The following is a 24,634-nucleotide window of genomic DNA, read 5'->3' as shown; positions in this document are numbered from 1 at the left end:
GAGCCCCACCTTGGGTGTAGAGATTACATAAAAATAAATATATAAATAAACAAATGATATTTTAATCTAGGACAACATATCTAAATTATTAAAACAAAAATAGAATGCAAATGTTCTGAATTCCAACTTTGAAAACCTTTCTGCTACACCATGCTTCCACTTCCCTTTTTAAAAACATGGGGTGGTATAATACTATGTAAATCTATTTCCAGCCAAACCTCTCTGAGGGAAAGTTTCAAAGCACGCATGGCTAGAAGGATGGTGGTGACATTAACAGAGGAACAGTGTAGAGAAAATATGTTTTCATTATGATATTTTCCTGAAATGCTGAGTCAGATTTGTCACCCATGAGGATGGAATAAACTCTTTTTCAGGCATGCAAAGTCTCAAAAAATGTAGCTGCTATGCAACCTTTGATAGAAAGCTTCTGACAGATGTCCTCTGCCAAAATGAGGAACTAGGCCACAAAAAAAGACATGGGACCTGGGAGAGAGCAGTACAACATAGGAGAGGCAAAGTGAATGCCCGGGATGATGGTGAAAGATGATCCCAGGATGGCGGCTGTGTCGTAGGACAACATAGTCTGGATTGGAGCAGGCTAGAAGCTCCAGGAGTGATTTCTTCAATACGATAAACATGATGAAATATCAGATATGCTTGTATATGTTGAAAGTCAATTTATCCAACAAGGAGGGAGTTAATTAATTGAATTATCTATTAATATATGGAAAATTGGAAATGGAAACATTAAATCTAGAGTAAATGAAAGTTATGCAAGAAAAGAAAATTAGTACACTACAAGGTTCAGCTGGAATAGATTTACCTAGTATTATTATTGTAAACATTAAATAGTAATCTAAACACAAGTTTGTTTTATTGGGAGTATGGGAGGAGGTAAGAAGGAGGAAGTGATGTGTAGAAGTGTGGGCAAAAAAGAGCTAAATCCTCACTTTGCTTTACTAAGAAATCAGGAAATAATAAAGTAAACAAAGAAACAAAAAGAAGGGACATCTTAAATAAATTTTAAATGTATGGAAGTAAAAGAATCAGCTAAAAGAGTTAAAAGTCTTTGCATTTGGGTAAAGGAATGGTGTGGGGAGTGGTGATGACAGTACGCTTTTATTTAAACACTGAACTCTGTAGAATGGTAGAATCTTCAAAATATCTGTATATTTAACTCTGATTTAAAAAAAGAAAAAACTGAACTGCAAGAAGGCAGAAGAGAAGAGATTCATCTTAGCAAGATAGATGGATGATTCCAATTAAGGGTGAAGATAATGCAGAAAAGGCAAGTACAAATTAAGAAACTTCAGGGAATTTGACTTCAGATTATCTCTTACTTTACCAAAAAGGAAATGAGCTAATATCTTCTGCTGAAAGTCAAAGCAGTTGAATATTAGAAATGGTAAGATTGTCATAGAGAGGGAAGATGTATAAAAAGATTACCAAGCATCAGTAGTATCCAACTGATATTGGATAACCTGAATTTGTAGGGTGCTTTTTTAGTGCATGCTCATGGTTTTCTGTAGCAACTACAGTCTATGAACGAAATATCCAATAGTGAACTTGGGAGCTTATTAAGAGCTGGGAAATGGTGAAGATGAGCCAAAGGAGAGATAAGATTCTAGGTTGTTTCCAGCCCTTTAGAATTTAGAGAGGCAAATGAAGCCATATTTGGGGAACACCAGGGAAATTAGAAGAGATCAAGAGGCTGGGGGTTATAATTATAAAGAAGAAGAGAATGAAAAAAAGGATGTGAGATGGATGTCAAAGATGGGAATTGCAGGGGCGCCTGGGTGGCTCAGTCATTAAGCGTCTGCCTTCGGCTCAGGTCATGATCCCAGGGTCCTGGGATCGAGGCCCACATCGGGCTCCCTGTTCTGTGGGAAGCCTGCTTCTCCCTCTCCCATTCCCCCTGCTTGTGTTCCCTGTCTCGCTGTGTCTCTCTGTCAAATAAATAAATAAAATCTTAAAAAAAAAAAAAAAGATGGGAATTGCAGCATTTAGGATTATAGTGTAGAATTTCTTCAAGGTGAGCCCCCAGTCCAAATAAGCAGCCAGCGTCAAGCAGGTCCATGGCAACAGGTGACACTGATATAGCCATTGGGAGTCTGTATCCCCAATGCAAGAGCTCAGTCACATTATCCTCAGGTGCAATGTAGAGATGGAAAACCTACCCAGTGAACCAGAGTACTGATGGTCCTCCCTAAAAATCACAACCACAAACACATTCACTAGAGTTTGACACAGGCAAGCAACTCCGGTCAAGAAGCAGACCTGGGGGTGCCTGGGTGGCTCAGTTGGTTAAGCGACTGCCTTCGGCTCAGGTCATGATCCTGGAGTCCCGGGATCGAGTCCCGCATCGGGCTCCCTGCTCGGCAGGGAGTCTGCTTCTCCCTCTGACCCTCCTCCCTCTCATGCTCTCTGTCTCTCATTCTCTCTCTCTCAAATAAATAAATAAAATCTTAAAAAAAAAAAAAAAGAAGCAGACCTGGAAATTGCCTTCAAGCATGTGGTCCTGTGCTCACATTGTGCTAGGAATGCATTCCCATGCTGCAAGCTGTTAATTAATCAAAGTGTGTAGCTTCTGAAATATGCAGATAAATTAGGAAGGAAAATTGAATCTTTGTTATGTGATTTTTCTTAATGATTAAAGTGTGTTCTAAATAAACAGAAAAACAAATTGATTACCAAAAACTATGTTAATGCGCTTTTAATTCACAAGGGTTAAGCATATAAAAGTCAGGATATTGAAAATTAAGGTTCTCATAGAAACATTAATTTGACAACATTATGCATACTAGGTGTGGGAGGTTTATATTTTATAACATGAAAGCAGTAAGAAATATTGCAAAATGTGGCTCAGCTAAACAAATGAAATAACAAATTTAGGGGAAAGTCATTAAGTGTGATCATGGAAAAAATTGTTTTGCAACCTCCAAAGAAGGGTTATAAAATTTAATTTTAGGAAATAATGCCTTCAAATCTTTTCAAAAAATGTTTTCAATGGAAATTATTCATTTTTATAAAAAAATCAATTTCCCTAACACATTGTATGTTCTGACATGAGTTTATGCCTTTCATTTGCAGCTCAGATTTGATTCTAATAGACCAAAAGAAGAGCTGACTGGCTATTTTCATGGCCTTGTTCATAAAGATTTCATAGACTGAAAATTAAATGTAAGGGTTTAAAATTTTTTGTAGTATACAGAGAATATGGAGGAAATTTTAAACATGAAGAAGCCTGCCAGTGTACTAATACTTGCTTCTATATTTGACCTCTGTGTATTTCTGTAAACTATTTGCATATATGGATTATGGAAATTGCAACCTGATCATACAAAATGTTTTATTTAGGTAGCACAGAAAAAAGAAAAGAACTTAAGGCATGTTCAGAGAAGGAAGTGCACCAGAAAACAAACCTACAGCCTTTACTATGTCTCTGTTTTCATTCCTGCCTCATGCACTGGACAGCAGGTCTGGAAGCTTGAGTTCTCCAGTACGGCTGCACTGAGCCATAGGTGGATGTTTCCGTCACTTTACCCCAGAAGCTGCATTCATTCTATAGGAAACAGGGGTGGTGGACCCATAAAGCGACTCCTTAGAGCATGTCACTTCCCAATTCAGTCAGAACTAAAGGCAAGAAGGAAGGAAGGGAGGGAGGGAGGGAGGGAGGGAGAGAGGGAGGGAGGAAAGAAGGAAAGCAGGCAGACAGGCAAGCCAGAAGGAAGGAAGGAAACTATTACTAGCATTATAATACTACCTCAATTATCACCAATTCCAGCTATGTAATTAATTTTAATAAAGATTTTGTGTTCCTTTAAATCAAATATAAGTTATTTTTTGGTGCAAATTAACAAATGAAAACCAAAAGTACCCTCACAAAGGAGCAGATTATAAAAATACAAAGATAAATCGACATGCTGCTAACATTTCTATTTTCCATTGTATTTTATGCCATAGCAAGGCAATCTACAGTACAATAAAGGTTCATTCATAGAAGTGAGATATGTAAATTCCTGAGCTAGCAGACTCCTGGCCCAGTATTCAAAACGCCCCTTCAAAAAAGGCACAACGGTCTGCATTTTTCACTAGAAAAAATCTATGCAACCACATTCCATGGCAATGAACTCTTTATAAGCTTGATGAAGAAAAATGCTTTGTATACTTAACTTTAATCTTTACCCCCTGTTATTTTCTGTTTCCAAACAAACAGAAGGACAAATGCAAACTGCCAACTCACAGGATGTACAAACAAGTGTTATTGAATATTCAGAAGTATGGTGGTATTTCTAAAGTTCAACAACAGATCACTTAGAGTCTTTCTTTTTAAATTTTCCTTATTCAGGCACCACAAGGCCACATAAGGAGGGTGAGGTCCCTGGAGTGGACTATATTTTCATCACCGTTGAAGATTTTATGGAATTGGAGAAAAGTGGGGCTCTCCTAGAAAGTGGGACTTATGAAGGTAAGCACAGCTCTACTGCTAAATGTATTCATTGTTGCATCACATTTTTCTCCTTTGATTGAGATGCATTAGGACACCAGATTACCAACATGTTACTCTGTTTGGGTTGAGAGCTTTAATGAGGTCATTTCAGAAACATATTTGCTTAAAAAAAAAAAAAGTTAAGCTACATCTGGATTAACTCTACTCTTCAGATGCCAAGAGATATGTATATATCCCCTGAAGTAGGCTTGGGATGGCATCCTGAGGCTAAACTGTGTGTGCTCTTCCAAATAAATTATCTTCATCTCTGGAGCATCTCAGGGCTTGAGTTCCAGTTCTCTCATTATCTCTGTGTAGTTTTCTTCAGTTTCTTCACTGGCCTTCACTTGCCTCCCATGCAAAATGATGAAGTAGGAAAATATGATCTCTGCATGCTCTCCAAACCTCTGGTCTAATAGCAAGTCTCCTTGTGTACCCGAATCAAAAATGAACAGTAAATGACACTGAAAGCTTGAATGCGGGAAGTACGTTTCAGTGGAAAGAGCACTGTAACATGAGCCAGAATCTGTCTCAGTTCCAAATCTGGCTTTATTACTTAACCACTGTAAATACTAAATAACCCAGTTAGTGTCTGTGAACCTCAGTAGAATTAGCTGTAAATGGGGAATGGTAGCATTGAAAAATATAAATAACATGTTGCTATGATCACATTTCTACCTTTAAGTGACATCTACATGCATATAGTTTATGTCTAATGAAATTATGTATCTGTGTATGCATAAAGAAACTTTAAAATGATATGACTAAAAAAACGGTAGAGAACACTATTTTTATTCATATTTCACAGTTATTGTATGTCTGAACTATATTTATATATTTGTTATTAACTTGAAAGATGAATCTAGTTTTACTGTACTATAATTAATAATGAGTGATACTAAAAACAAAACTAATAATATATACATTGCTGCTTAGTGCATAAAATACCTGAGGTCTACCATCAGCAAATAAGTTGGGTTTGGTATCAGTTTGGCCGTCCACTTCCCCCTTCATTTACTTGTGGATGCCCAGTGGACTATAGTTATTTAAGAACTTAATATTTTAAAGTTGTTAGAAGTATTAAAATCTCTTCTTTTACTTTTCACACTCCTAAGGTAATTTAGGCTGAGACATATGCCTATTTTATGGCTAAGGCATTTACTTGCTTATTGCCACATTTACAAGAAATTAGCAAAAATACCCAGGAAAAGAAAATGGCTTTACACTTGAGTATTGTTTCTTATTCATATTGTCAAAAATGAATAATAGTGGAAGTTGATTGAAAATATTTTAAATACAGGAGCACTGAGTGGCTCAGTTTGTTAATGTCCGACTCTTGATCTTAGCTCAGGTCACGATCGCAGGGTCATGAGATCGAGCCCTTTGTGGGGCTCCGTGCTCAGTGGGGAGTCTGCTTGAGATTCTCTCTCTCCCTCTTTCTCCCCCTCTGCTCCCTCCGCTCATGCTCTCTCTCTCTAAAATAAACAAATAAATCTAAAAAAAAAAGAAAATATTTTAAATACAAAAGCTGTATTGGTCATATAACCTGGCTTACACTATATGAAAAATAACTATATAAATCATAGAAAATACTCATATCAAAGAAGTCAGAGTAAATGAACAATAAATTTTGTAGTATATTTTCCAGCAGGCTTTGTGACATTATTTAGTGGCATTCATTCGTTTGCATGTCTGCCAATAATAATGCATTGTATTTAATTACCTTATTAAATATTATATTTATGTCACAAAGAACCAATGGCTTAACATAAGGAGCATTCCAAGAGTAGTATGATTAACAATATGACTTTTTCTTTTTGTTTGTAAAAATAAAGACTGTGTTAACTGTATAGAAGGTGAAAAAATTAAACCAAGTGTTCATGTTAAATCTCCACTGTTCTCATGATAAACTAGATGCCATGAAATTTAATAGCAATATTTAAAAAATAAAGTCTTACTTAAATTTTAGGTTCCCGTTAAATTTTTTTTTAAAGATTTTTTATTTATTTATTTGAGGCAGAGAGAATGAGAGAGAGAGAGAGCACATGAGAGGGGGGAGGGTCAGAGGGAGAAGCAGGCTTCCCACCGAGCAGGGAGCCTGATGCGGGACTCGATCCCGGGACTCCAGGATCATGACCTGAGCCGAAGGCAGTCGCTTAACCAACTGAGCCACCCAGGCGCCCCTCCAGTTAAATTTTGAGGGAACTATCTCGAAACTGTATAAATGTAGCCAAGTTTTGTGAGCCAGAGTGGGTTGTCCTGAATCTTCTTTAGACATCTTTTCAGTATTGGGAGTTTAGTTTCCTAAAGTTTGGTGCCAGCTTGTTAATTGCCTCCACGTCCATAGAACTGATCATTGACTAATAAGGCTGATTTATATATATGACTTTGGGGAATCAATACCATTGTTTGCAAATACACATGGTGTACTTGGATGAATAAGATACTCCTTTTTCAGGTCACATAACCATCTAGGCAGACATCTAGGGAGCATTCTCAAATCTTGGGATCTTTGGATTTTTCTACAATTACAGCTGAGGAACCAGTAGAATTGACATTCTAATGAAAATCACTATTATTCCTTCAGATTGATCATAAGCGCTAGGCTCAGGGTTACCACTTAGTGTGTTATTTGTCAAGGAAACCTGAGGAATGCCTTTTCTGCAGTTGATACTTTCAGAATATATAGAATAACAATCATGTGCTGCTCACCTAGACAAAGAAAGACCTGAGAGCTTTTATATTTGTCAAATTTTCATGATATCAATCTCTCATAAGATTTCTTCAGTAAAGTCCTAGTTTTTCTGTTATATATTCCTCCTTCTGCAGTGTTTGGGCCATTGCTCCATCCCTTCCTCCTTGCTAGAACATTCGCATGCCTTCTCAGTACTCTACAGCCCTCAGCCAGACTAAAAAATTCATTTTTGATATCTGGAAGTCCACTAAAGAAAACAAGAAATTGAGTTACTCTCAGTGTTAAGGTTATAGACCTGTTAACTATGTTGGGCCCTTAAGACTGATTCCAACCCACACACCAGAACATCAAGACTACTGATGCAATTGGAGGTAGGGAGACAGCCCCTGCTTCTTCTTTCTCATAAATACTTAGCAACCTAACTTGTGCATTTCTTGTCAGGAACTGGGAACCCATTCATTTTTTTTTTTTAATTAGCAAAGATCAAGGAAGTCCTCTGTAAAATATCTAGTTAAGATGCCCATCATTGAGAAAACCAGTCTTATAGTATTCATCCCCATTCATCCCCATTCATCCCCTTAACTACCTGAAAAGTAGTTAAGAGGAAGAATATATTCTTTTAAGTATTTCTCATATGTATGGATTTTAGTCTTACTATCAATAATTCTAAGTTTAATCTTGGTGAATAGATGTAAATCAAATGCAGTTTGTCCTTTGACTAGAAACAAAATGGACTGTCCTGAATTGCAGATCTACCTTTTAGAAATTGGCTCAAATTACTTGCTCCAAAAGAGCAATTCTTTTACTTACCTGAGGCTGCAAGGAAGGCCTTAGTGTGCTTGAGTTACTATCTACAGTTATGCCACATGATCCTAGGCAGAGTTTTAGCAGATTCTTAAAGTCTCTTCTCTGCAGCACCAACTCCTTGCTCAGTCTAACACCTCATTTCAGTCTGCTATACAACAGCTGCTGAGTGCCCTTGCATGCATATGGCCCAACGGACTTGGTTCTGATGGATCTTGGTAAACAACCTCTTTTTCATGACTTGGATGATCCCATCCTTACCTTTTCATATTGAGTCAAGTTTAAAATTAAGTTAATAGAACAAAGCCCAGTGGTGAGCCTGACATAAAATCAAGTAACAGACAGTATGAACCTTTATGTCAGGACTGAAGGTGTAGGCTTCATATGAAACACAGACCACAGAGCTCTGTTAAATGCAGATAATTCCTTTAGGATTAAGATCACATGAAGGTATGAATGAGACACCAAGAGGTCTAAATAAGTGAGTTGATCTGGTAATCTAAAGGATAAGTACTCTAAGTGCCTGGAAGGAAGCCTTGTCTTTGGGAACTGTCCAAAGTGCTGAATTACCCATGGCTCTAAATCCGTGAATCCTGCCTGACCTACCTCTTCCATTTGTCTGGAATGTTGCATTCATGGTTTCACTGACCACTCGCACCAGTTATTTGCCTCAACCTTTGTTCTGAATGTCATTATTAACTAACCCCATGTCTCCTGAGCTGTGTCTGGAATCTCATTTCATTAACTCATCTACTGAGATCATCCACAGTCATGTTCCAGAGCAGCACTTCTGTCATATCATCCACTACAGTATTTTGCTGTTTTGCTTTTAAATGGAAACAAAGCTATTTTTCTATCTATTGAAGAAGCCACTGATCCCAAACTTCAGTGTTTCCTTTAGATAGACATAAGCTTATTGTAATATTGCCCCAATTCTTAAGAAGACTAAATCAAGACCAGCAAATTATTTGGGCACCTTACAGAATATAGTACCAATATGGCACTCACCTTCACCTCAATTCTGTGATTTCTCCTAATCATGGACCTAACATATATGGCTTGAGCCTACTGCAAACAGCACACCTACCTTCTTAAACAATTTTATTACAGGGACTATGAAATTCAATATGTTCTCTTCTATACATAAAAGTATGGTCCTTCCTGGTGTAGCATATAAAATCCTGTAAAAAAAATTATTAGGGGCACCAGGGTGGCTCAGTCAGTTAAGCATCTGCCGTTGCCTCAGGTCATGATCCCGGGGTCCTGGGATCAAGCCCTGCATCAGGCTCCCTGCTCAAGGGAGAGTCTGTTTCTTCCTCTCCCTCTGCCCCTCCCCCCTGCTCATGCTCTTGCTGGCACGTTCTCTCTCTCTCTCTCTCAAATGAGCAAATAAAAAATCTTTAAAAAAATCATTAAGTACAAATAATTTTCTATGAAACTAACTTAAGCAGATCATGATGAGAGAAGAGATACAACAAATTTTACATAAATCCATTTCATTTTACTAAAATCAGCATCAACTTTTTAAAAAATCATAGCCTTGATACATTTATTATTGAAATGTGAATTTCTATTTTCAATCAAGATAGCATTGGGTGACAAAGGGATACTGAAGCCAAAGAAAAATCATTGCTGGCACTATAAATAGTGTTGAGAAAAAACATTCTTCTATCAGTCCAAGTTTCTACCCACTGAAATGTAAATAATATTTCCTGAAGGGCAGATCAGTGCTTAAACTGATGCTAAGATTATTGTCATTCCAGGAGACCAAAATGAGATAAAATGTCATTGTTTTTCCTTTTCCCTTACACTCTATTACAAGAGAAAATTTTTACCATATAAATAATAACCTTTATAACAACAGTAGATTCTTGGAGCTTGCAGTTAAAGGGGTCCAGTTGTTATTTTATATCCAGATTATAACATGTTTTTATTTTGATACTTGCCCCTTTTTCTTTCTTTCAGCAATATTCCTACTGTGGAAGATTCTAAGCCATACATTTGGGTGTTCATTTTAGGAACACTAAACATTTACACATAAAGCTCATTAAATCTTTATTTAACCAGTAGAGGAAAACACATTAGTGAAGTTTTACACCCCTTTGGGATCTTATAATGCCAGTTTTTTTCTTTTTTTCTGTAAGTGATTTAATCTGTATTCAGAGCTATTGACAGAGAGTGTATGATTTTTGCATGCTGCTTTGCTCTTGTGTAAGGCACTAAAACTAGATATATTATTGTGCATTAAAATGTGACAAAATATCCTTTTGGTTTGGGACCTTTTATAAACCCAGCTTTTTCCAAAATATGTAATGCAAATGCCTCTTTCTAAGTATTTTTTCCTCCCAAATGAGACTAGAAGCAACAAACCAAGGAATTAATTAACTAATTTAATACTATCATATAAATTATAACTTAAAAACTAAAGTCAAGGAACATGAAATGACTTCCTTATTGAATGTTGTTCAAATGACTTGTTATTACCTAAAGTAAAACATTAACCAGTTTACTGTTAGCTGTATAAATTTTTGTTTAGTTGTAGTTAAAAGGAAGAGGAGCAGGCTTTTTGGAGCATGTCATTAAAATAAATCCAATATTCAAGGGCATAGGACTCACTTCTTCAGCTCTCTCACAACCCATAACGATTTTTATTGCTAAGTAAGTATTTTATTTCAAAACGTGGTTACCAATCTCCAGAAAAGTTACAATAGATGTAATAATTTTATTAATTGTTTTTATAAGCTACACATTTCATTCATGCACAAAAACTATATCTGAAATTTTGAGGCCTCTATTGATCATCCTGATCCTGCAAAGCATACATATATGCACAGTGCTTTCACTAAAAATTATGAAGTAACAGTCCTAAAAATACCCTGCTGCCCTGTGTTTAAATAAACCAATCATGTTGTAGAGGATTCACACCACATGAAAGCTCTTCCTTGTTGAAGGCTTGGAAACTCTGGCAATTACTGAAAATCGTTCATACACTAGATTAAAATTTAATATGGTGAAGCAGTCTGTCCTTCCTTATGTAATAATCAGCTCTCTTAGATCTGTTATAGGCTGTATTTGTTTGTAACAACCATATAAAATTAGGATAAGTGGTCAATGTATCTTGTCTGCATGAGACTGTTTTCATGAAAGCTAATTCTAAAGACCCTACAAATGTGAGTTTTAAAGGACCAGTAAAAACACAGATTGATATTAATTATTAGTTATAATAAAATGGAGAGTTTGACTTATAAGCCTATTTATATTAGCTATGCTGGCCTCCCTTCTGTTCTTTGAACAGAACAAACACATTCCTACCCATCTGGGATCTTGAATTTGTCATTTTATTTTCTGGGGCTCCTTGTCTTCCAAATAACTACATATTCTATTTTCTCACTTTAAGATATTCATTTAAAAGTCGTCAGGAAACTTACCTGACAACCGTATCCAAAATTGCACCTGCCAACATTCTCCAACCCCTTCCTCTAATTTGTTTTTCTTCATTGTAGTTACTATATAAATGAGATTATAGTTTGTATCTATTTGTCTATTTGGTTATTGTCAGTATCCAAACCACATGAATTTAAACTTTAAGAGATCAGATAACTTACTTGGATCATTGTTAATTCTTAAGTTTAGAGTAGTCTCTGGCACCTAGGAAGCACTCAGTGAATATGAGTTGAAAAAATGAATGGATGTCTAGTTTCTTTCCTCAAAGTCAGCAATGGAAACCCCTTAATCCCCACATAGAAATTCAGCCTCACCTGAGACCCTAGGATACATCCACTTCCTAATTCAAAATGTTCTAGATCAATAGTAGGGAGCTGCAGCACAAATTTGACCTCAGAATCTTGTACTAGATTAATCTTGTATTATAGTTATAATAATTTTATTCTTGTCTTAATTCTCATGATTAACCTTGAGAGTCCCTGTTCTGAGTTCCTATACCTGTTTGTCTGTCAGTACCCTACAAACTATCACACTGTCTCCAGAATACAGTTCTTACTGTATTGCTATGGCCATTCCTCATAGTCTGGTTTTTTCACTATGGTAATTCATGGTTTGTCAAATCACTCAAAATCAAAACCTAGTAGATTTGGTCAACAAAACTATCTCCCATTAAACCCCCTCTCCACTCAAGTTCTATTGATTGTACTTACGTAAATACTTCTTGGACTCATGGTAATTGCCCTGTCTTGTTCATGTTCTCTTTATTTTTTTTCCATAAGTATTTCAAAGACTTTCTTGATTTTTCTACCTTTACTACAGAAAGTCAGTGAACAGTTGGAGAATAGAATTAATGAGGCCAAACCTTTGGAGAGATAGAAAGATCCTAGGTTGTATTAGAAAATATGCAAGTTCAGAAAGTTATTTTAAAACAAAGGAATTAGTATGTGTGTTCTCTCACTAAAGAAATGTAAAGGCATTTTAATTAACAACATATGGTGCTTGGAATGTATAGCATTTCACTAACATTTTCTGGCTGGTTTTCAATAAACTATAAGGGAACATGAGTTTCTTTATTATTCTTTTATTCTTAGAGAATTAATGGAAAGGAAATGGAAATAATATTTTATTCCATTATTAATTCTACACTGCTAATAAGATTTTTACTCCAATCTCACCTTTCTCTTTCATTTTACATGAGGGTGACTTTAAATTTTCTTATAATATGTGAAGTTCGATTTCTTTGGCCACATAGTTAATGGACAAAATGATAAATATGAAAAATTCATAATTTAAATTGGAATACTGATGATAACCCAAATACTGAACACAACATATGGAGTCAATAAACAAAAAGTTTTAAATAATATACGGGAAGCTCAAAGTGAGATGAACCTTATGATGATGGGTAAATCAAAGGAAAAGAGTTGATTTAAAATTTTCCAATGAGTTTTCTTTCTCCTCACCCCCCTACTTTCATTCCATACATAAGAAGTTACCTCAACAGGCATGCATTTGACTAGAAAAACCTGCCCTTTGGCACTGTGAGCTGATATTGGAGGGTGCTATTTCCCAAAGGGAACTGTTCCCTCAAGGCTAGCCCACAAGAACAGAAAGATTTCTCCAGGTCAGGTCCCTCCGGATTATTTCCAAGAGGATTAGATACTTCCAATTTCTACTCCCATTTTCTGAGTTCTCCATTAAACTTCCAGAGGAAAAAATCTACTGATGCAGCTATCTGGTTTCACTAGAGATGAAGCAAGCATTACTACACTTAAAGTGTAACTTATCGCAAAAAAAGGGTGGTTCCTATCATTTCTACCTTCAAGGATGTCCAGGAACACTCATTTTCAAATAGTATTTGCAAGTTTGGTAACATTAACTACTCTCCTCTCTTCTCCTCTATCCTCCCTCAATTTAATAAGTCTCATTTACAGTAAAATGTAGCAGCAAATTAGGAGAGGGTGCATGCAATGATTTATGTAAGGGAGAGAGAAGTGGGGATGGAGACTCCTGGAGGCTGACACACTGACAGTCTGACAGTGATTGAGGACAGGGGAAAAGTACAAAAAGTGTATAGAAGAAATTAAAGAACAGAGTCACCAAGGGTCATTTGTTCTAGGGGAAGCACTCATCAGTCTCCCAGAGGACAGCAGAGTATTGCAACCCAGCACAGCTATTGATTTTCCTAATAATGACCTTGAGCTATCCAGAAAACGTTAAGTCACATGCAGAAAAGTAGTATTTGAGAAAGATTTCCTTCAAAGGTGATTAAAATTTAAAAGTTTGAACTTCTGAAGGGAAAGGCTAGAATATTCACCTAAACAGAATACCAGAGTCCCTGAAAATGCCAAGCAAATGAGTTGAAATATTTTAGCTATTTTCTGAGTAGAAAAAAATTATAATATGTATTCAAATTTATATTCAAATTAACACTTGATTAAATTGTCTCAATAATTAATTTATAAACACATTCTATAAATGCAAATACATGATGTTCTTATATGCCCAGAACATTTTAAGTGTATATGAATATACTTAAGAAAAATGACTAGATAGTTTCCAATTATAATGAAGTTAGAAACTACATATTCTTTGGCCTTGGTAATGTTTGTCATATTTTTTTTTTCTTTAGTCAGAAATCCTATATGTTGTATATTTGCAAAGCAACTAATGAATATGCTAGACTTAAAATAGATCTATAAATAGATCTAAATAAAATAGATCTATAAAACTATTGGTGCATTACCAAACTGTTAAAATTAATGTATTAATAAAATGCAAATGTGCAAGTTCATCCATTTTTTAAAAAAAATCTTTGCATAATAGTATGCTAATATTACTTTTCTCACTTTTTGAGACAGTCACCTGTCCCCCAAGGATCTTAAGGAGTGATAGGTACAGGCTACTTTCTCAAAGCCCCAATTGGGAAGGAAATACTATATCATTACCTTGGTTTGTTTTCATGAAAAGTTGACATTCAGAGTGTTATATATACTCATATTCGAAGCAAAACATATTAATCAGAAGTTAAAGATATTTTATACTGGTAAGCTTTCTTGCCCCATTGTATTATCACATTTTTCCTTCATATTCATAGTCCTGCCTTTGCACTAACCTTCATTTTAGTACTCTTCTTGTTTGTTTTCTTTTCAATTATTTAGCTCCTGTCATATTTTCATCCTGTCACAGTTTAGTTTTTTTACATTTTTATTTAAATTCCAGCTAGTTAGCATACAGTGTACTATTAGTTTCAGGTGTACAATACAGTGATTCAACACTTCCATACGTCACCCAGTGCTCATCAAAGTGCCCTCCTTAATCACTATCACCTATTTAACTCATCCCTCACCCACCTCCCTTCTGATAACCATCAGTTTGTTCTCTACAGTTAAGAGTCTGTTTCTTGGTTTGCCTCTCTCTCTCCACCCCCCCCCACCCTGTTCATTTGTTTTGTTTCTTAAATTACACATATGAGTGAGATCATATGGTATTTGTCTTTCTCTGATTGACCGATTTTGCTTAGAATAATACTCTCTAGCTCCATCCCTGTCGTTGCAAATGGCAAGATTTCATATTTTTTTTATGGCTGAGTAATATATGTACCCCAGTGTTTATAGCAGCATTACCTACAATAGCCAAATAATGGAAACAGCCCAAGTGTCCATCAACTGATGAATGGATAAAGAAGATGTGGTGTGTGTATATATATATATATATATATATATATATACACACACACACACACAGTGGAATATTACTCAAATTTTCTTTTTACTTATCATTCAAGCGTTTTGTTTCTACCCAAAGCTCACTGATTATTTGCTTTCTTTATCCTTTGCTTTCTTCTGAAAATTGGTATCTTATATTCCTACTATATTCCTACTTTATATTCTAAAAATCTTCCCCTGTTGGGATATGCTACATTTTATACTTCAATTGGTCTTATTTCTTGGTTTTTGCTCTTGCATTTCTTTTTTTTTTAATTTTTTTATTTTTTTAAGATTCTATTTATTTATTTGAGAGAGAGAGAGAGAGAGAGCACATGAGAGGGGGGAGGGTCAGAGGGAGAAGCAGACTCCCCGCTGAGCGGGGAGCCCGATGCGGGACTCGATCCTGGGACTCCAGGATCATGACCTGAGCCGAAGGCAGTTGCTTAACCAACTGAGCCACCCAGGCGCCCTGCTCTTGCATTTCAGTACTTTTTTTTTTAAACTAGTAAGCTATAGGTTACTGAGTAATGGGGACAATATTCACAAATATTCCCACGAGACCATGGCTTGTTGTTGAATACAACAGAAATTTAACTAAAATGATTTCTCTGTCCTGCACAGAAAACAACACTGCCATAGAAATGAGCATAAATATAGGTGTTTTGTTCAAAATAAGTTGTGCAGTTGGCATGGTATATGCCTAAAAACTGATGTAATTTACCCTGATTCACCACTTTTTCTATGTAGTTCAACAATCCCAGTGGTATATTGGAAACTGCCCTCTTGTCAAATGGGTCTTACATACTTAATATTTGCCTGAATGGAACTAATAATTTCAATTAATATTTTACCTCATTTTCTCTTTATCACTTAGTAAATTAAATTATATCCATGAGGATGAAAATATATAAGATTTTCTTCTTTATTGTTCTTTAATCTTCAAATCCTCATCCTTTTATCTAGGCAGGCCTTCCTAGTAGTAATTAGAAGGCTGTTGGGGGAAGGGATAAAAATAATTGTCTCTGAGTATGAAGATATTAATAACACAGAAAGACACGACTTTATTTTCATTTTTTTCTTATTTATTCTTTAATTTGAAATTTTACTTCATTTTGAAACCATTCCCTGTAAATACTCATTCTCATCTTGGTTAATCACATCATCTGTGTTCTTGTTGCTTATTTTCTATTCTGGGTATCCTTACAATTATCATTGATTTAATTCTATTATATATAATTTGAGACCACACTTGCTTCTTGGTAGACTCCTGTAACTTACTCTTACAGAATTAGACTCAGAAATATTATTTAATAGAATTATTTATATTCTTCCAACATGGGTTTCCAATTACTTGGAAAGTGTTTTTCCTTTTAATGTTTCATTTAAATTTTACATAATTCTTCTATTAATGAAAAAATGCCTCCTTGTGGCACCTATTTTTCAGAAACGAGTAAAAATAAAAATCATATAGGAAAGTAAAGATGCATTCCCAAGAGTGAATGAAAGTAGATCACGGCTGCCGCAAAATAACAAAATATCGATCAAGGTCTTGTCAAAGGTAACAAAATGCATTAAATATGAGCATGAAAATATTGAGACAGAATGTTGAGAAGCTAGAGTTTGGGTAGGAAGGGAAACTGTTGGGGGGAGGGGACAGCCAAGTTGTTAGAGAGAGAATGGACTTTGACAGGCCTTGCCAAGGTACAGTGATTTCAACTTGTAGAACAGTCATTTGAAATTTTTTGTGCTAGCAATCCACTTTCAAGTACAAGAATTGTTGGCAGTGGGCTTGAAGGAATTAAATAGTGCTATATAATACTGTGGTTTTCAGAGTGCTACAATACTGCAATCTTCAGAGCTGGGTGATTGTCTGATGGAGTTGTTTGCATCCCAGGCTGCACTTGTTGTATTCTAGAAAGTTCTGATCTCTTTGATGTCAACTGAACCATACCCTCGTGTCCATCACATTTTCTAACAAACAACATTGAAACAAAATCTGTGGGAAACAAAAGCAAAAATGAACTATTGGGACTTCATCAGGATAAAAAGCTTTTGCACAGCAAAGGAAATAGTCAACAAAACCAAAAGGCAACCTACGGAATGGGAGAAGATATTCACAAATGACATATGAGATAAAGGGCTAGTATCCAAAATCTATAAAGAACTTATCAAACTCAACACCCAAAAACCAAACAAATCCAGTCAAGAAATGGGCAGAAGACATGAACAGACATTTCACCAAAGAAGACATCCAAATGGCCAACAGACACGTGAAAAAAATGCTCAACATCACTCGACATCAGGGAAATACAGATCAAAAGTACAATGAGATACCACCTCACACCAGTCAGAGTGGCTAAAATTAACAAGTCAGGACATGACAGATGTTGGCGGGGTTGCGGAGAAAGGGGAACCCTCCTACACTGTTGGAATGCAGACTGGGGCAGCCACTCTGGAAAACAGTATGGAGGGTACCCAAAAAGTTAAAAGTAGAGCTATCCTATGACCCAGCTATTGCACTACTAGGTGTTTACCCAAAGAATACAAAAACACTGATTCAAAGGGATACATGCATCCCGATATTTTTTTAAGATTTTATTTATTTATTTGAGAGAGAGAGTGTGCACACGAGAGAGCAGGGGGGAGGGGCAGAGGGAGAGGGAGAAGCAGACTCTCCGCTGCACAGGGAGCCCAACTCTCAGGGCTTGATACAGGACCCTGAGATCATGACCTAAGTTGAAGGCAGACGGCTTAACCGACTGAGCCATCCAGGTGCCCCATCCCGAAATTTATAGTAGCATTATCTAAAATAGCCAATTATGGAAGCAGCCCAAGTGTCCATCGATTGACAAATAGATAAAGAAGTGTGGTACATCCATATACAATGGAATATTCCTCAGCCATAAAAAGGAATGAAATCTTGCTATTTGCAATGACATGGATGGAGCTAGAGAGTATTATGCTAAGCAAAATAAGTGAGTCAGAGAGACAGATACCGTATGATTTCACTTATATGTGGAATTTAGGAAACAAAAGAAATGAACATAGGGGAAGGGAAAGGAAGATAAAATAAGATGAAAACAAAGAGGGGGGCAAACCAAAAGAGGTTCTTAACTATAGGAAACAAACTGAGGGTTGCTGGAGGGGAGGTGGGTGGGGCGATGGGGTAGTTATGTGATGGGCATTAAGAGGGCACTTGATGAAATGAGCACTGGGTGTTATATGCAACTAATGAATCACTAAATTCTACCCCTGAAACTAATAAAACAGTATATGTTAACTAAATTGAATTTAAATAAAATAAAAATTAAAAAAAAAAAAAAGAAACAGAATCTGTCCTCATTTGCAGCAAAAAACAAGTTCTAAAAATATGTTAGAGGGGTGCCTGGGTGGCTCAGTTGGTTAAGCGACTGCCTTCGCCTCAGGTCATGATCCTGGAGTCCCAGGATCGAGTCCTGCATCAGGCTCCCTGCTCAGCAGGGAGTCTGCTTCTCCCTCTGACCCTCCCCCCTCTCATGTGCTTTCTCTCTCTCTCTCATTCCCTCTCTCTCAAATAAATAAATAAAATCTTTAAAAAAATATGTTAGAATGCAGAAGATAGCTAGTGAAGGATTGCAGTACTCCAGGAAACCAAATAATTGGTAGGGATGCACTGTGACTCAGAGAAAGCAGAGCTATTTTTCCAAGTATACAGTTGAGGCCTAGGAATTGCAAGTGCAAATGCTAATCTTGAATCTGTCATGAACTCGGTTTTAGACCTCTACTGAGAAGGCTTTAGGAGAACATGAGCACTGTATTTAAATGACTGATGAGTTGCATAGGATAGAGAAATGAGATTTTGTTCTGAGTGACCTTAAGGAGTGGAACTAGACAAGTAATAGATAAAGAGACAAAGATTGTGGCTTGATATAAAGAAATGCTCTCTAATATCCAGGGCTAATGAAATAATAAATGGAATGCATTGTTAAATAGTTGCTGGGGTTGCCAAACATGGGCTAAGAGCTCTCTTGGTAGTGCTGTTCTAGAGGGGATACACACATCGATAAATATTTGGACTGAAATAACTACAACATCAAAACATCAAAAACAATACTAGATGTAATGGTTAATCTTATGTGTCAACATGATTGGGCCATGGGTTGCCCAGATATCTGGTTAAATATTGTTTCTGGGTATGTCTGAGAGGGTGTTTCTGGAAGAGATGAGCATTTGAATTGGTGAATACAGTCAAAGGGTTGGCCCTCCCGAAAGTGTGTGGGTATCACCCAGTCTGTTGAAAGCCTAAGTAGAACAAAATTGTTGAGGATGTTTGAATATGCTGTCTGTCCTACTGAGCTGGGATCTTCCCCTACCCCTTGGTGCTCCTAACTCTCAGACCTGAATATCCAATTAGTTCTGTTTTTCTGGAGAACCCGGACTAATACACTGGACACCATGCTTTACGCACACTATAATTTTCACAGTGCTTTATTTTAATCCTTTTCACGGAGGAGGAATCTGAAGCTCAAAGATGGTTAGTAACTTGCAGGAGGTCTTTCAGGTAGGAAGTGACAAACTTGAAATTGCTTCCAACATTTTTTGACACAGAGTTTGTGCTTGGAATAACATTTTCCCATTGGAAAGGTGTTCAGTCAATGCAAGGGCAATTTTGCCCTGTTTTCTTTTCTGTATCTGGATGACTGGCTCCAAGTCTCTGCTCTTCTAGTTGTGCCTTTGTGACTTTCAAGCTCCTTCTGACCGTAATATCCCATCATTCTAAACCAGTGTTTACTGATGTGTACTTAGAAGAACATAGGACAGTGAAATTTCACCCTCACCCCCAAAGAGGGAGGAAACATTCTGAGGTCAAACAAGTTTGGAAAATATAGAATACTACCTACCATATCGTCCTTGAAAGATTTATATTACGGATTTGTATTTCAAAGTTTTGAGAAGTCTTACAATAAAGAAACCTGTTTAAATTTGTATTTCTGGCATTTTCAAACCTGCTAGACCATGGAACTAATTGTCATGGAGCTCTGTTAAGATCTCCCCAGAACTGGTGTTTTGGAGCTCGTGTTTGAAAACAACACTAACGTTCAACCCTGCAGGCCTCCATTGTATACCATGGAAGTCAAGTGATGGAGCTGGATGCCCTTTAAGAGTTCTTGCAGCCTACAATGTGTAGTACTGGTATTCTGTCCATACAACCAACTCTGTACTGAGTAGTCACTAGGACTCAGCCTCTAGAAACCTGGCCATGTCAGTTTGTTCTCCCTCAAAGTAAACCAGCAAGGACAGACCAGAGGTAGTAATAAAGACAAAAAGTGGTTATATCCTCAAGACCAGTATTACACCTACTGTGATTTCAAACAGTATTTCTTAAATTTCTCTTTCATAATTTAAGTGCCTAACATCCCTTTAACCACATAAAAAAAGGATTTTATTATGTAAAACAACATAGTCATACCAGGAATTAAAGAATGTTAAATGGAAATTTCAAGTGAGACAATAAGATATAATAGCAATTAATAATGACAATAGTAATATGATATGAAAATAGCAATAAGAAACCTTTACTTGGGGGCGCCTGGGTGGCTCAGTCGTTAAGCATCTGCCTTCGGCTCAGGTCATGATCTCAGGGTCCTGGGATCGAGCCCTGCATCGGGCTTCCTGCTCCGTGGGAAGCCTGCTTCTCCCTCTCCCCCTCCCCCTGCTTGTATTCCCTCTCTCGCTGTGTCTCTCTCTGTCAAATAAATAAATAAAATCTTAAAAAAAAAAAAAAAAAGAAACCTTTACTTGTATATTAGACTCTTTCAAAGATATATAGATAAGTAGATACAGAGATAATAATTTAATCTTCACATATATATAATCATCAATCTTCATAAAAACCTATGAAGTAGATATCATATCATTATTATCACCATTATGTAGCTGAAGACACTGAAGCCCAGGAAACTAAAGGAACTGGATCCCAAGCCCAGCAAGTGGCAAGAAGCTGGCATGGAAGAGTAGGAATGTGTGAAAGGGGGAGAAAGGGTTTTTGAAGAGAAAGTTATGCTATGACTCCTCCCCAACCAAAGTGGAGGGATGAAGAATAATTAACCCCTATGACCTCAGATCAAGAGAGGATCTTAATTTGTGTTCCCTGCAGTAGACTGGTATCTATGTTGAGCCTAAGAAATCAAAAAGCTAGGCATCCAAATGAAAAGGAAGGAGTAAAATTGTCCCTATTTGGAGACAACATATATAGGAAACACTGAAATCTCCATAAAAGCAAACAGACAAACAAAAAGCCTATTAGAACTAATAAATGAATTCAGTAAAGTTGTAGGATACGAAATAAAAAAAGAAAACAGTTCTGTCTTTTTATACAAACAATAAACTATCTGAAAGGAAATTAGGGAAATAATTCCATTTACAATAGCACCAAAAAGAATAAACTACTTAAGATAAATGTAAGTAAGTAAATACTTGTATACTGAAAACTTCAAAACATTAATGAAAAAAATTTAAAGAAGTCAAACAAATGGAAAAATATTCCATACTCATGGATTGGAAGTTTTAATATTATTAAACAGTGTGGTAATGGCATAATGACAAGCATGTAGACCAATGGAACTGAATAGAGAGTCTGGAAGTAAATCTACACATATATATAGTCAACTGATGTTCAACAAGGATGCCAAGAATATATAATGGGAAAAAAATAGTTTCTTCAACAAATGGTGCTGGGAAAACTGGATATCCATATGCAAAATAATAAAGTTGGGCCATTATTTTACACCACACATAAAAATAAAGTAGATTAAATACTTAAACATAAGACCTGAAGCCATAAAACTATTAGAAGAGGGGCACCTGGGTGGCTCAGTTGGTCAAGCGACTGCCTTCAGCTCAGGTCATGATCCTGGAGTCCCAGGATTGAGTCCTGCATCAGGCTCCCTGCTCAGCAGGGAGTCTGCTTCTCCCTCTGACCCTTCCCGTTCTCATGTGCTTTCTCTCTCTCTCTCTCTCATTTCTCTCTCTCAAATAAATAAATAAATAAAGTCTTTAAAAAAAAAGCTATTAGAAGAAAACATAAAGGGAAATCTTCATGGCATTAATCTTCACAATGATTTCATGGTTATGACACCAAAAGCCAGGCAACCCATACAAAAACAAATAGGGTTACATCAAACAAAAAACTCCTGCAAAACAAAGGAAACAATAAACAGAGTGAAAAAGCAATCTACCAAATGGGAGAAAATATTTGCAAATCATGTATCTGATCAGGGGCTAATATACAAAATATATAAAGAACTCATACAACTCAGTGGCAAATAATAAAAAAACAATAACCCATTTTAAAAATAGGCAAAAATCTGAATAGACGTTTTCCCAAAGAAGACATACAGCTGGTCAACAGGCACATGAGATGTTCAACATCACTAGTCATCAGGGAAATGCAGATCAAAACCACAATGAGATAAAACCTCACACCTGTTAGAATGGCTATTAACAAAAGGACAAGAAATAGCAAGTGTTGCCAAGGATGTGGGGAAAAGGGAACCCTGTGCACTGTTGGTGGAATGGAAGCCACTGTGGAAAACAGTATGACAGTTCCTCAAAAATTAAAAATAGTTACCATATGATCCAGCAATTTTACTTCTAGGTGTTTATCTGACAAAAATGAAAACACTAACTCAAAAAGATAAATTTGCCTCCATGTTTATTGCAGGATTATTTGCAGTAGCAAAGATATAGAAACAGCCTACGTGTCTATGGGTGGATGAAACAGCTTACCTGTCTATGGGTGGATGAAACAGCCTACCTGTCTGTCTGTCTATGGGTGGATGAATGGCTAATGAAATTGTGGTATATGCAGTTGACCCTAGAACAATGTGGGAGTTAGGGATGCCAACACCCCATGCAGTTGAAAATTCACATATAACATTTGACTCCTCAAAAACATAGCGACTGTTGACCAAGAAGCCTCACTGATCACACAGTTGATTAATACATATTTTACATGTTAAATATATTATGTGCTGTATTCTTATAATAAAGTGTTCTAGAGAAAAGAAAATGCTATTAAGAAAGTCACAAGGAAGAAGAAAAACATTTACAGTACTATACTATATTTATCAATACCATAAATTTTCATCATCTGTTTAGAAGATGAATTGTCTATCAATACCTACACCAATATTGTCTTATATAATACAAAATGCCTTGTATTACTAATACTAGATATCAAAAACAAAAAGATAATGTGAAAAAAATCATATTTATTCCCAGGTAAAATGCTTCATGCACTAATAACAAAGAAGCAGCAATATGATTGCTTTATGGTAGCCTAGCCTATATACTAATGAATGAATGATTATAAAATTTTTATGGCATGCAGTTTCCCAGTCATATTTATAATAGAGTATTAGAAACATTGTTACATTTTTTTAAAAAACACCTGTGATGATTCTGATACAGTTTCTCCAATTATGAGAGGTAATTTTTTTTCTTAATTTGTTATTTCTAGGCGATACAGTTCATCTGAGTTTTTTCAAATTACCTCAACCTCCAAAAAAATTTTTCCAATGTATTTCTGGAAAAATATCCACATATAAGTGGGCCTGTGCAGTCAAACCCATGTTGTTCAAGGGTCAACTGTATATACAATGGAATATTATTCAACCATAAAAAAAGAATTAAATCTTGCCATTTGCAACAACATGGGTAGCCTCAGTGGCACTATGCTAAGTGAAATAAGTGAAAAACAAACACCATATGATCTCTTTTATACGTGGAATCTAAAAACAAACAAAACCAAAAACAAGGGGCGCCTGGGTGGCTCAGTCGTTAAGCGTCTGCCTTCGGCTCAGGTCATGATCTCAGGGTCCTGGGATCGAGCCCCGCATCGGGCTCCCTGCTCGGCAGGAGGCCTGCTTCTCCCTCTCCACTCCCCCTGCTTGTGTTCCCTCTCTCGCTGTATCTCTCTGTGTCAAATAAATAAAAATCTTTAAAACAAACAAACAAACAAGCTCATAGATCGAGTACAGATTGGTGTTTGCCAGAGGTGGGGGTGGGGGGGTGCAATGGGTGAAGAAGGTCAAAAGGTAAAAAGAAAAAAAACATTAAAATATATAATGAGCAGTAAGTATTTCTGGAAGACAGGAAACCAAAGAAAGAGAGAACACAGGTTTATTAACTTAATCAAATTCTATTGTAATCATTTGTTTATAAGTCTTTTCTATTGGACTTTAAGATTTTTGATTCAGGAAGAGTTTATTATTTATGTTTATAGCCCTAGAACCCCCAGTATCTGCCACATAGTAACCAACAAATTGCTCTTGGAAGCAGGGAAAAAAAAGATTAATCTCCAAAATATATAAGGAACTCCTACAACTCAAATGATTAAAAAACAAAAATAAAAACAAAACAAAAACACACCCTAATAGCCCAGTTAAAAAATGGACTATAGACTTAAATAGACATTTCTTCAAAGAAAATCTACAAATGGCCAGTAGTTAC

At 36.3% G+C, this 24,634-nt stretch overlaps 1 protein-coding gene across 1 annotated transcript in view; it reads left to right on the top strand.

Annotated features, from left to right (window-relative positions):
* MAGI2 (membrane associated guanylate kinase, WW and PDZ domain containing 2) overlaps positions 1 to 24,634 on the top strand; it is a 1,284,239-nt gene that overhangs the window by 750,461 nt on the left and 509,144 nt on the right. The window contains exon 3 of the mRNA XM_035020443.1: positions 4,349 to 4,468. Coding sequence (XP_034876334.1) covers positions 4,349 to 4,468 — 120 coding nt within the window. The remainder of the gene's footprint in view (positions 1 to 4,348; positions 4,469 to 24,634) is intronic.

Source organism: Mirounga leonina, unplaced genomic scaffold (genome assembly GCF_011800145.1).
Source record: "Mirounga leonina isolate KUSES-001 unplaced genomic scaffold, KU_Mleo_1.0 Mir_174, whole genome shotgun sequence".
NCBI classification, from domain to species: Eukaryota; Metazoa; Chordata; class Mammalia; order Carnivora; family Phocidae; genus Mirounga; species Mirounga leonina.
Note: the sequence above shows the minus strand (reverse complement) of the source record. Positions and strands in the feature narration are given on the sequence as shown.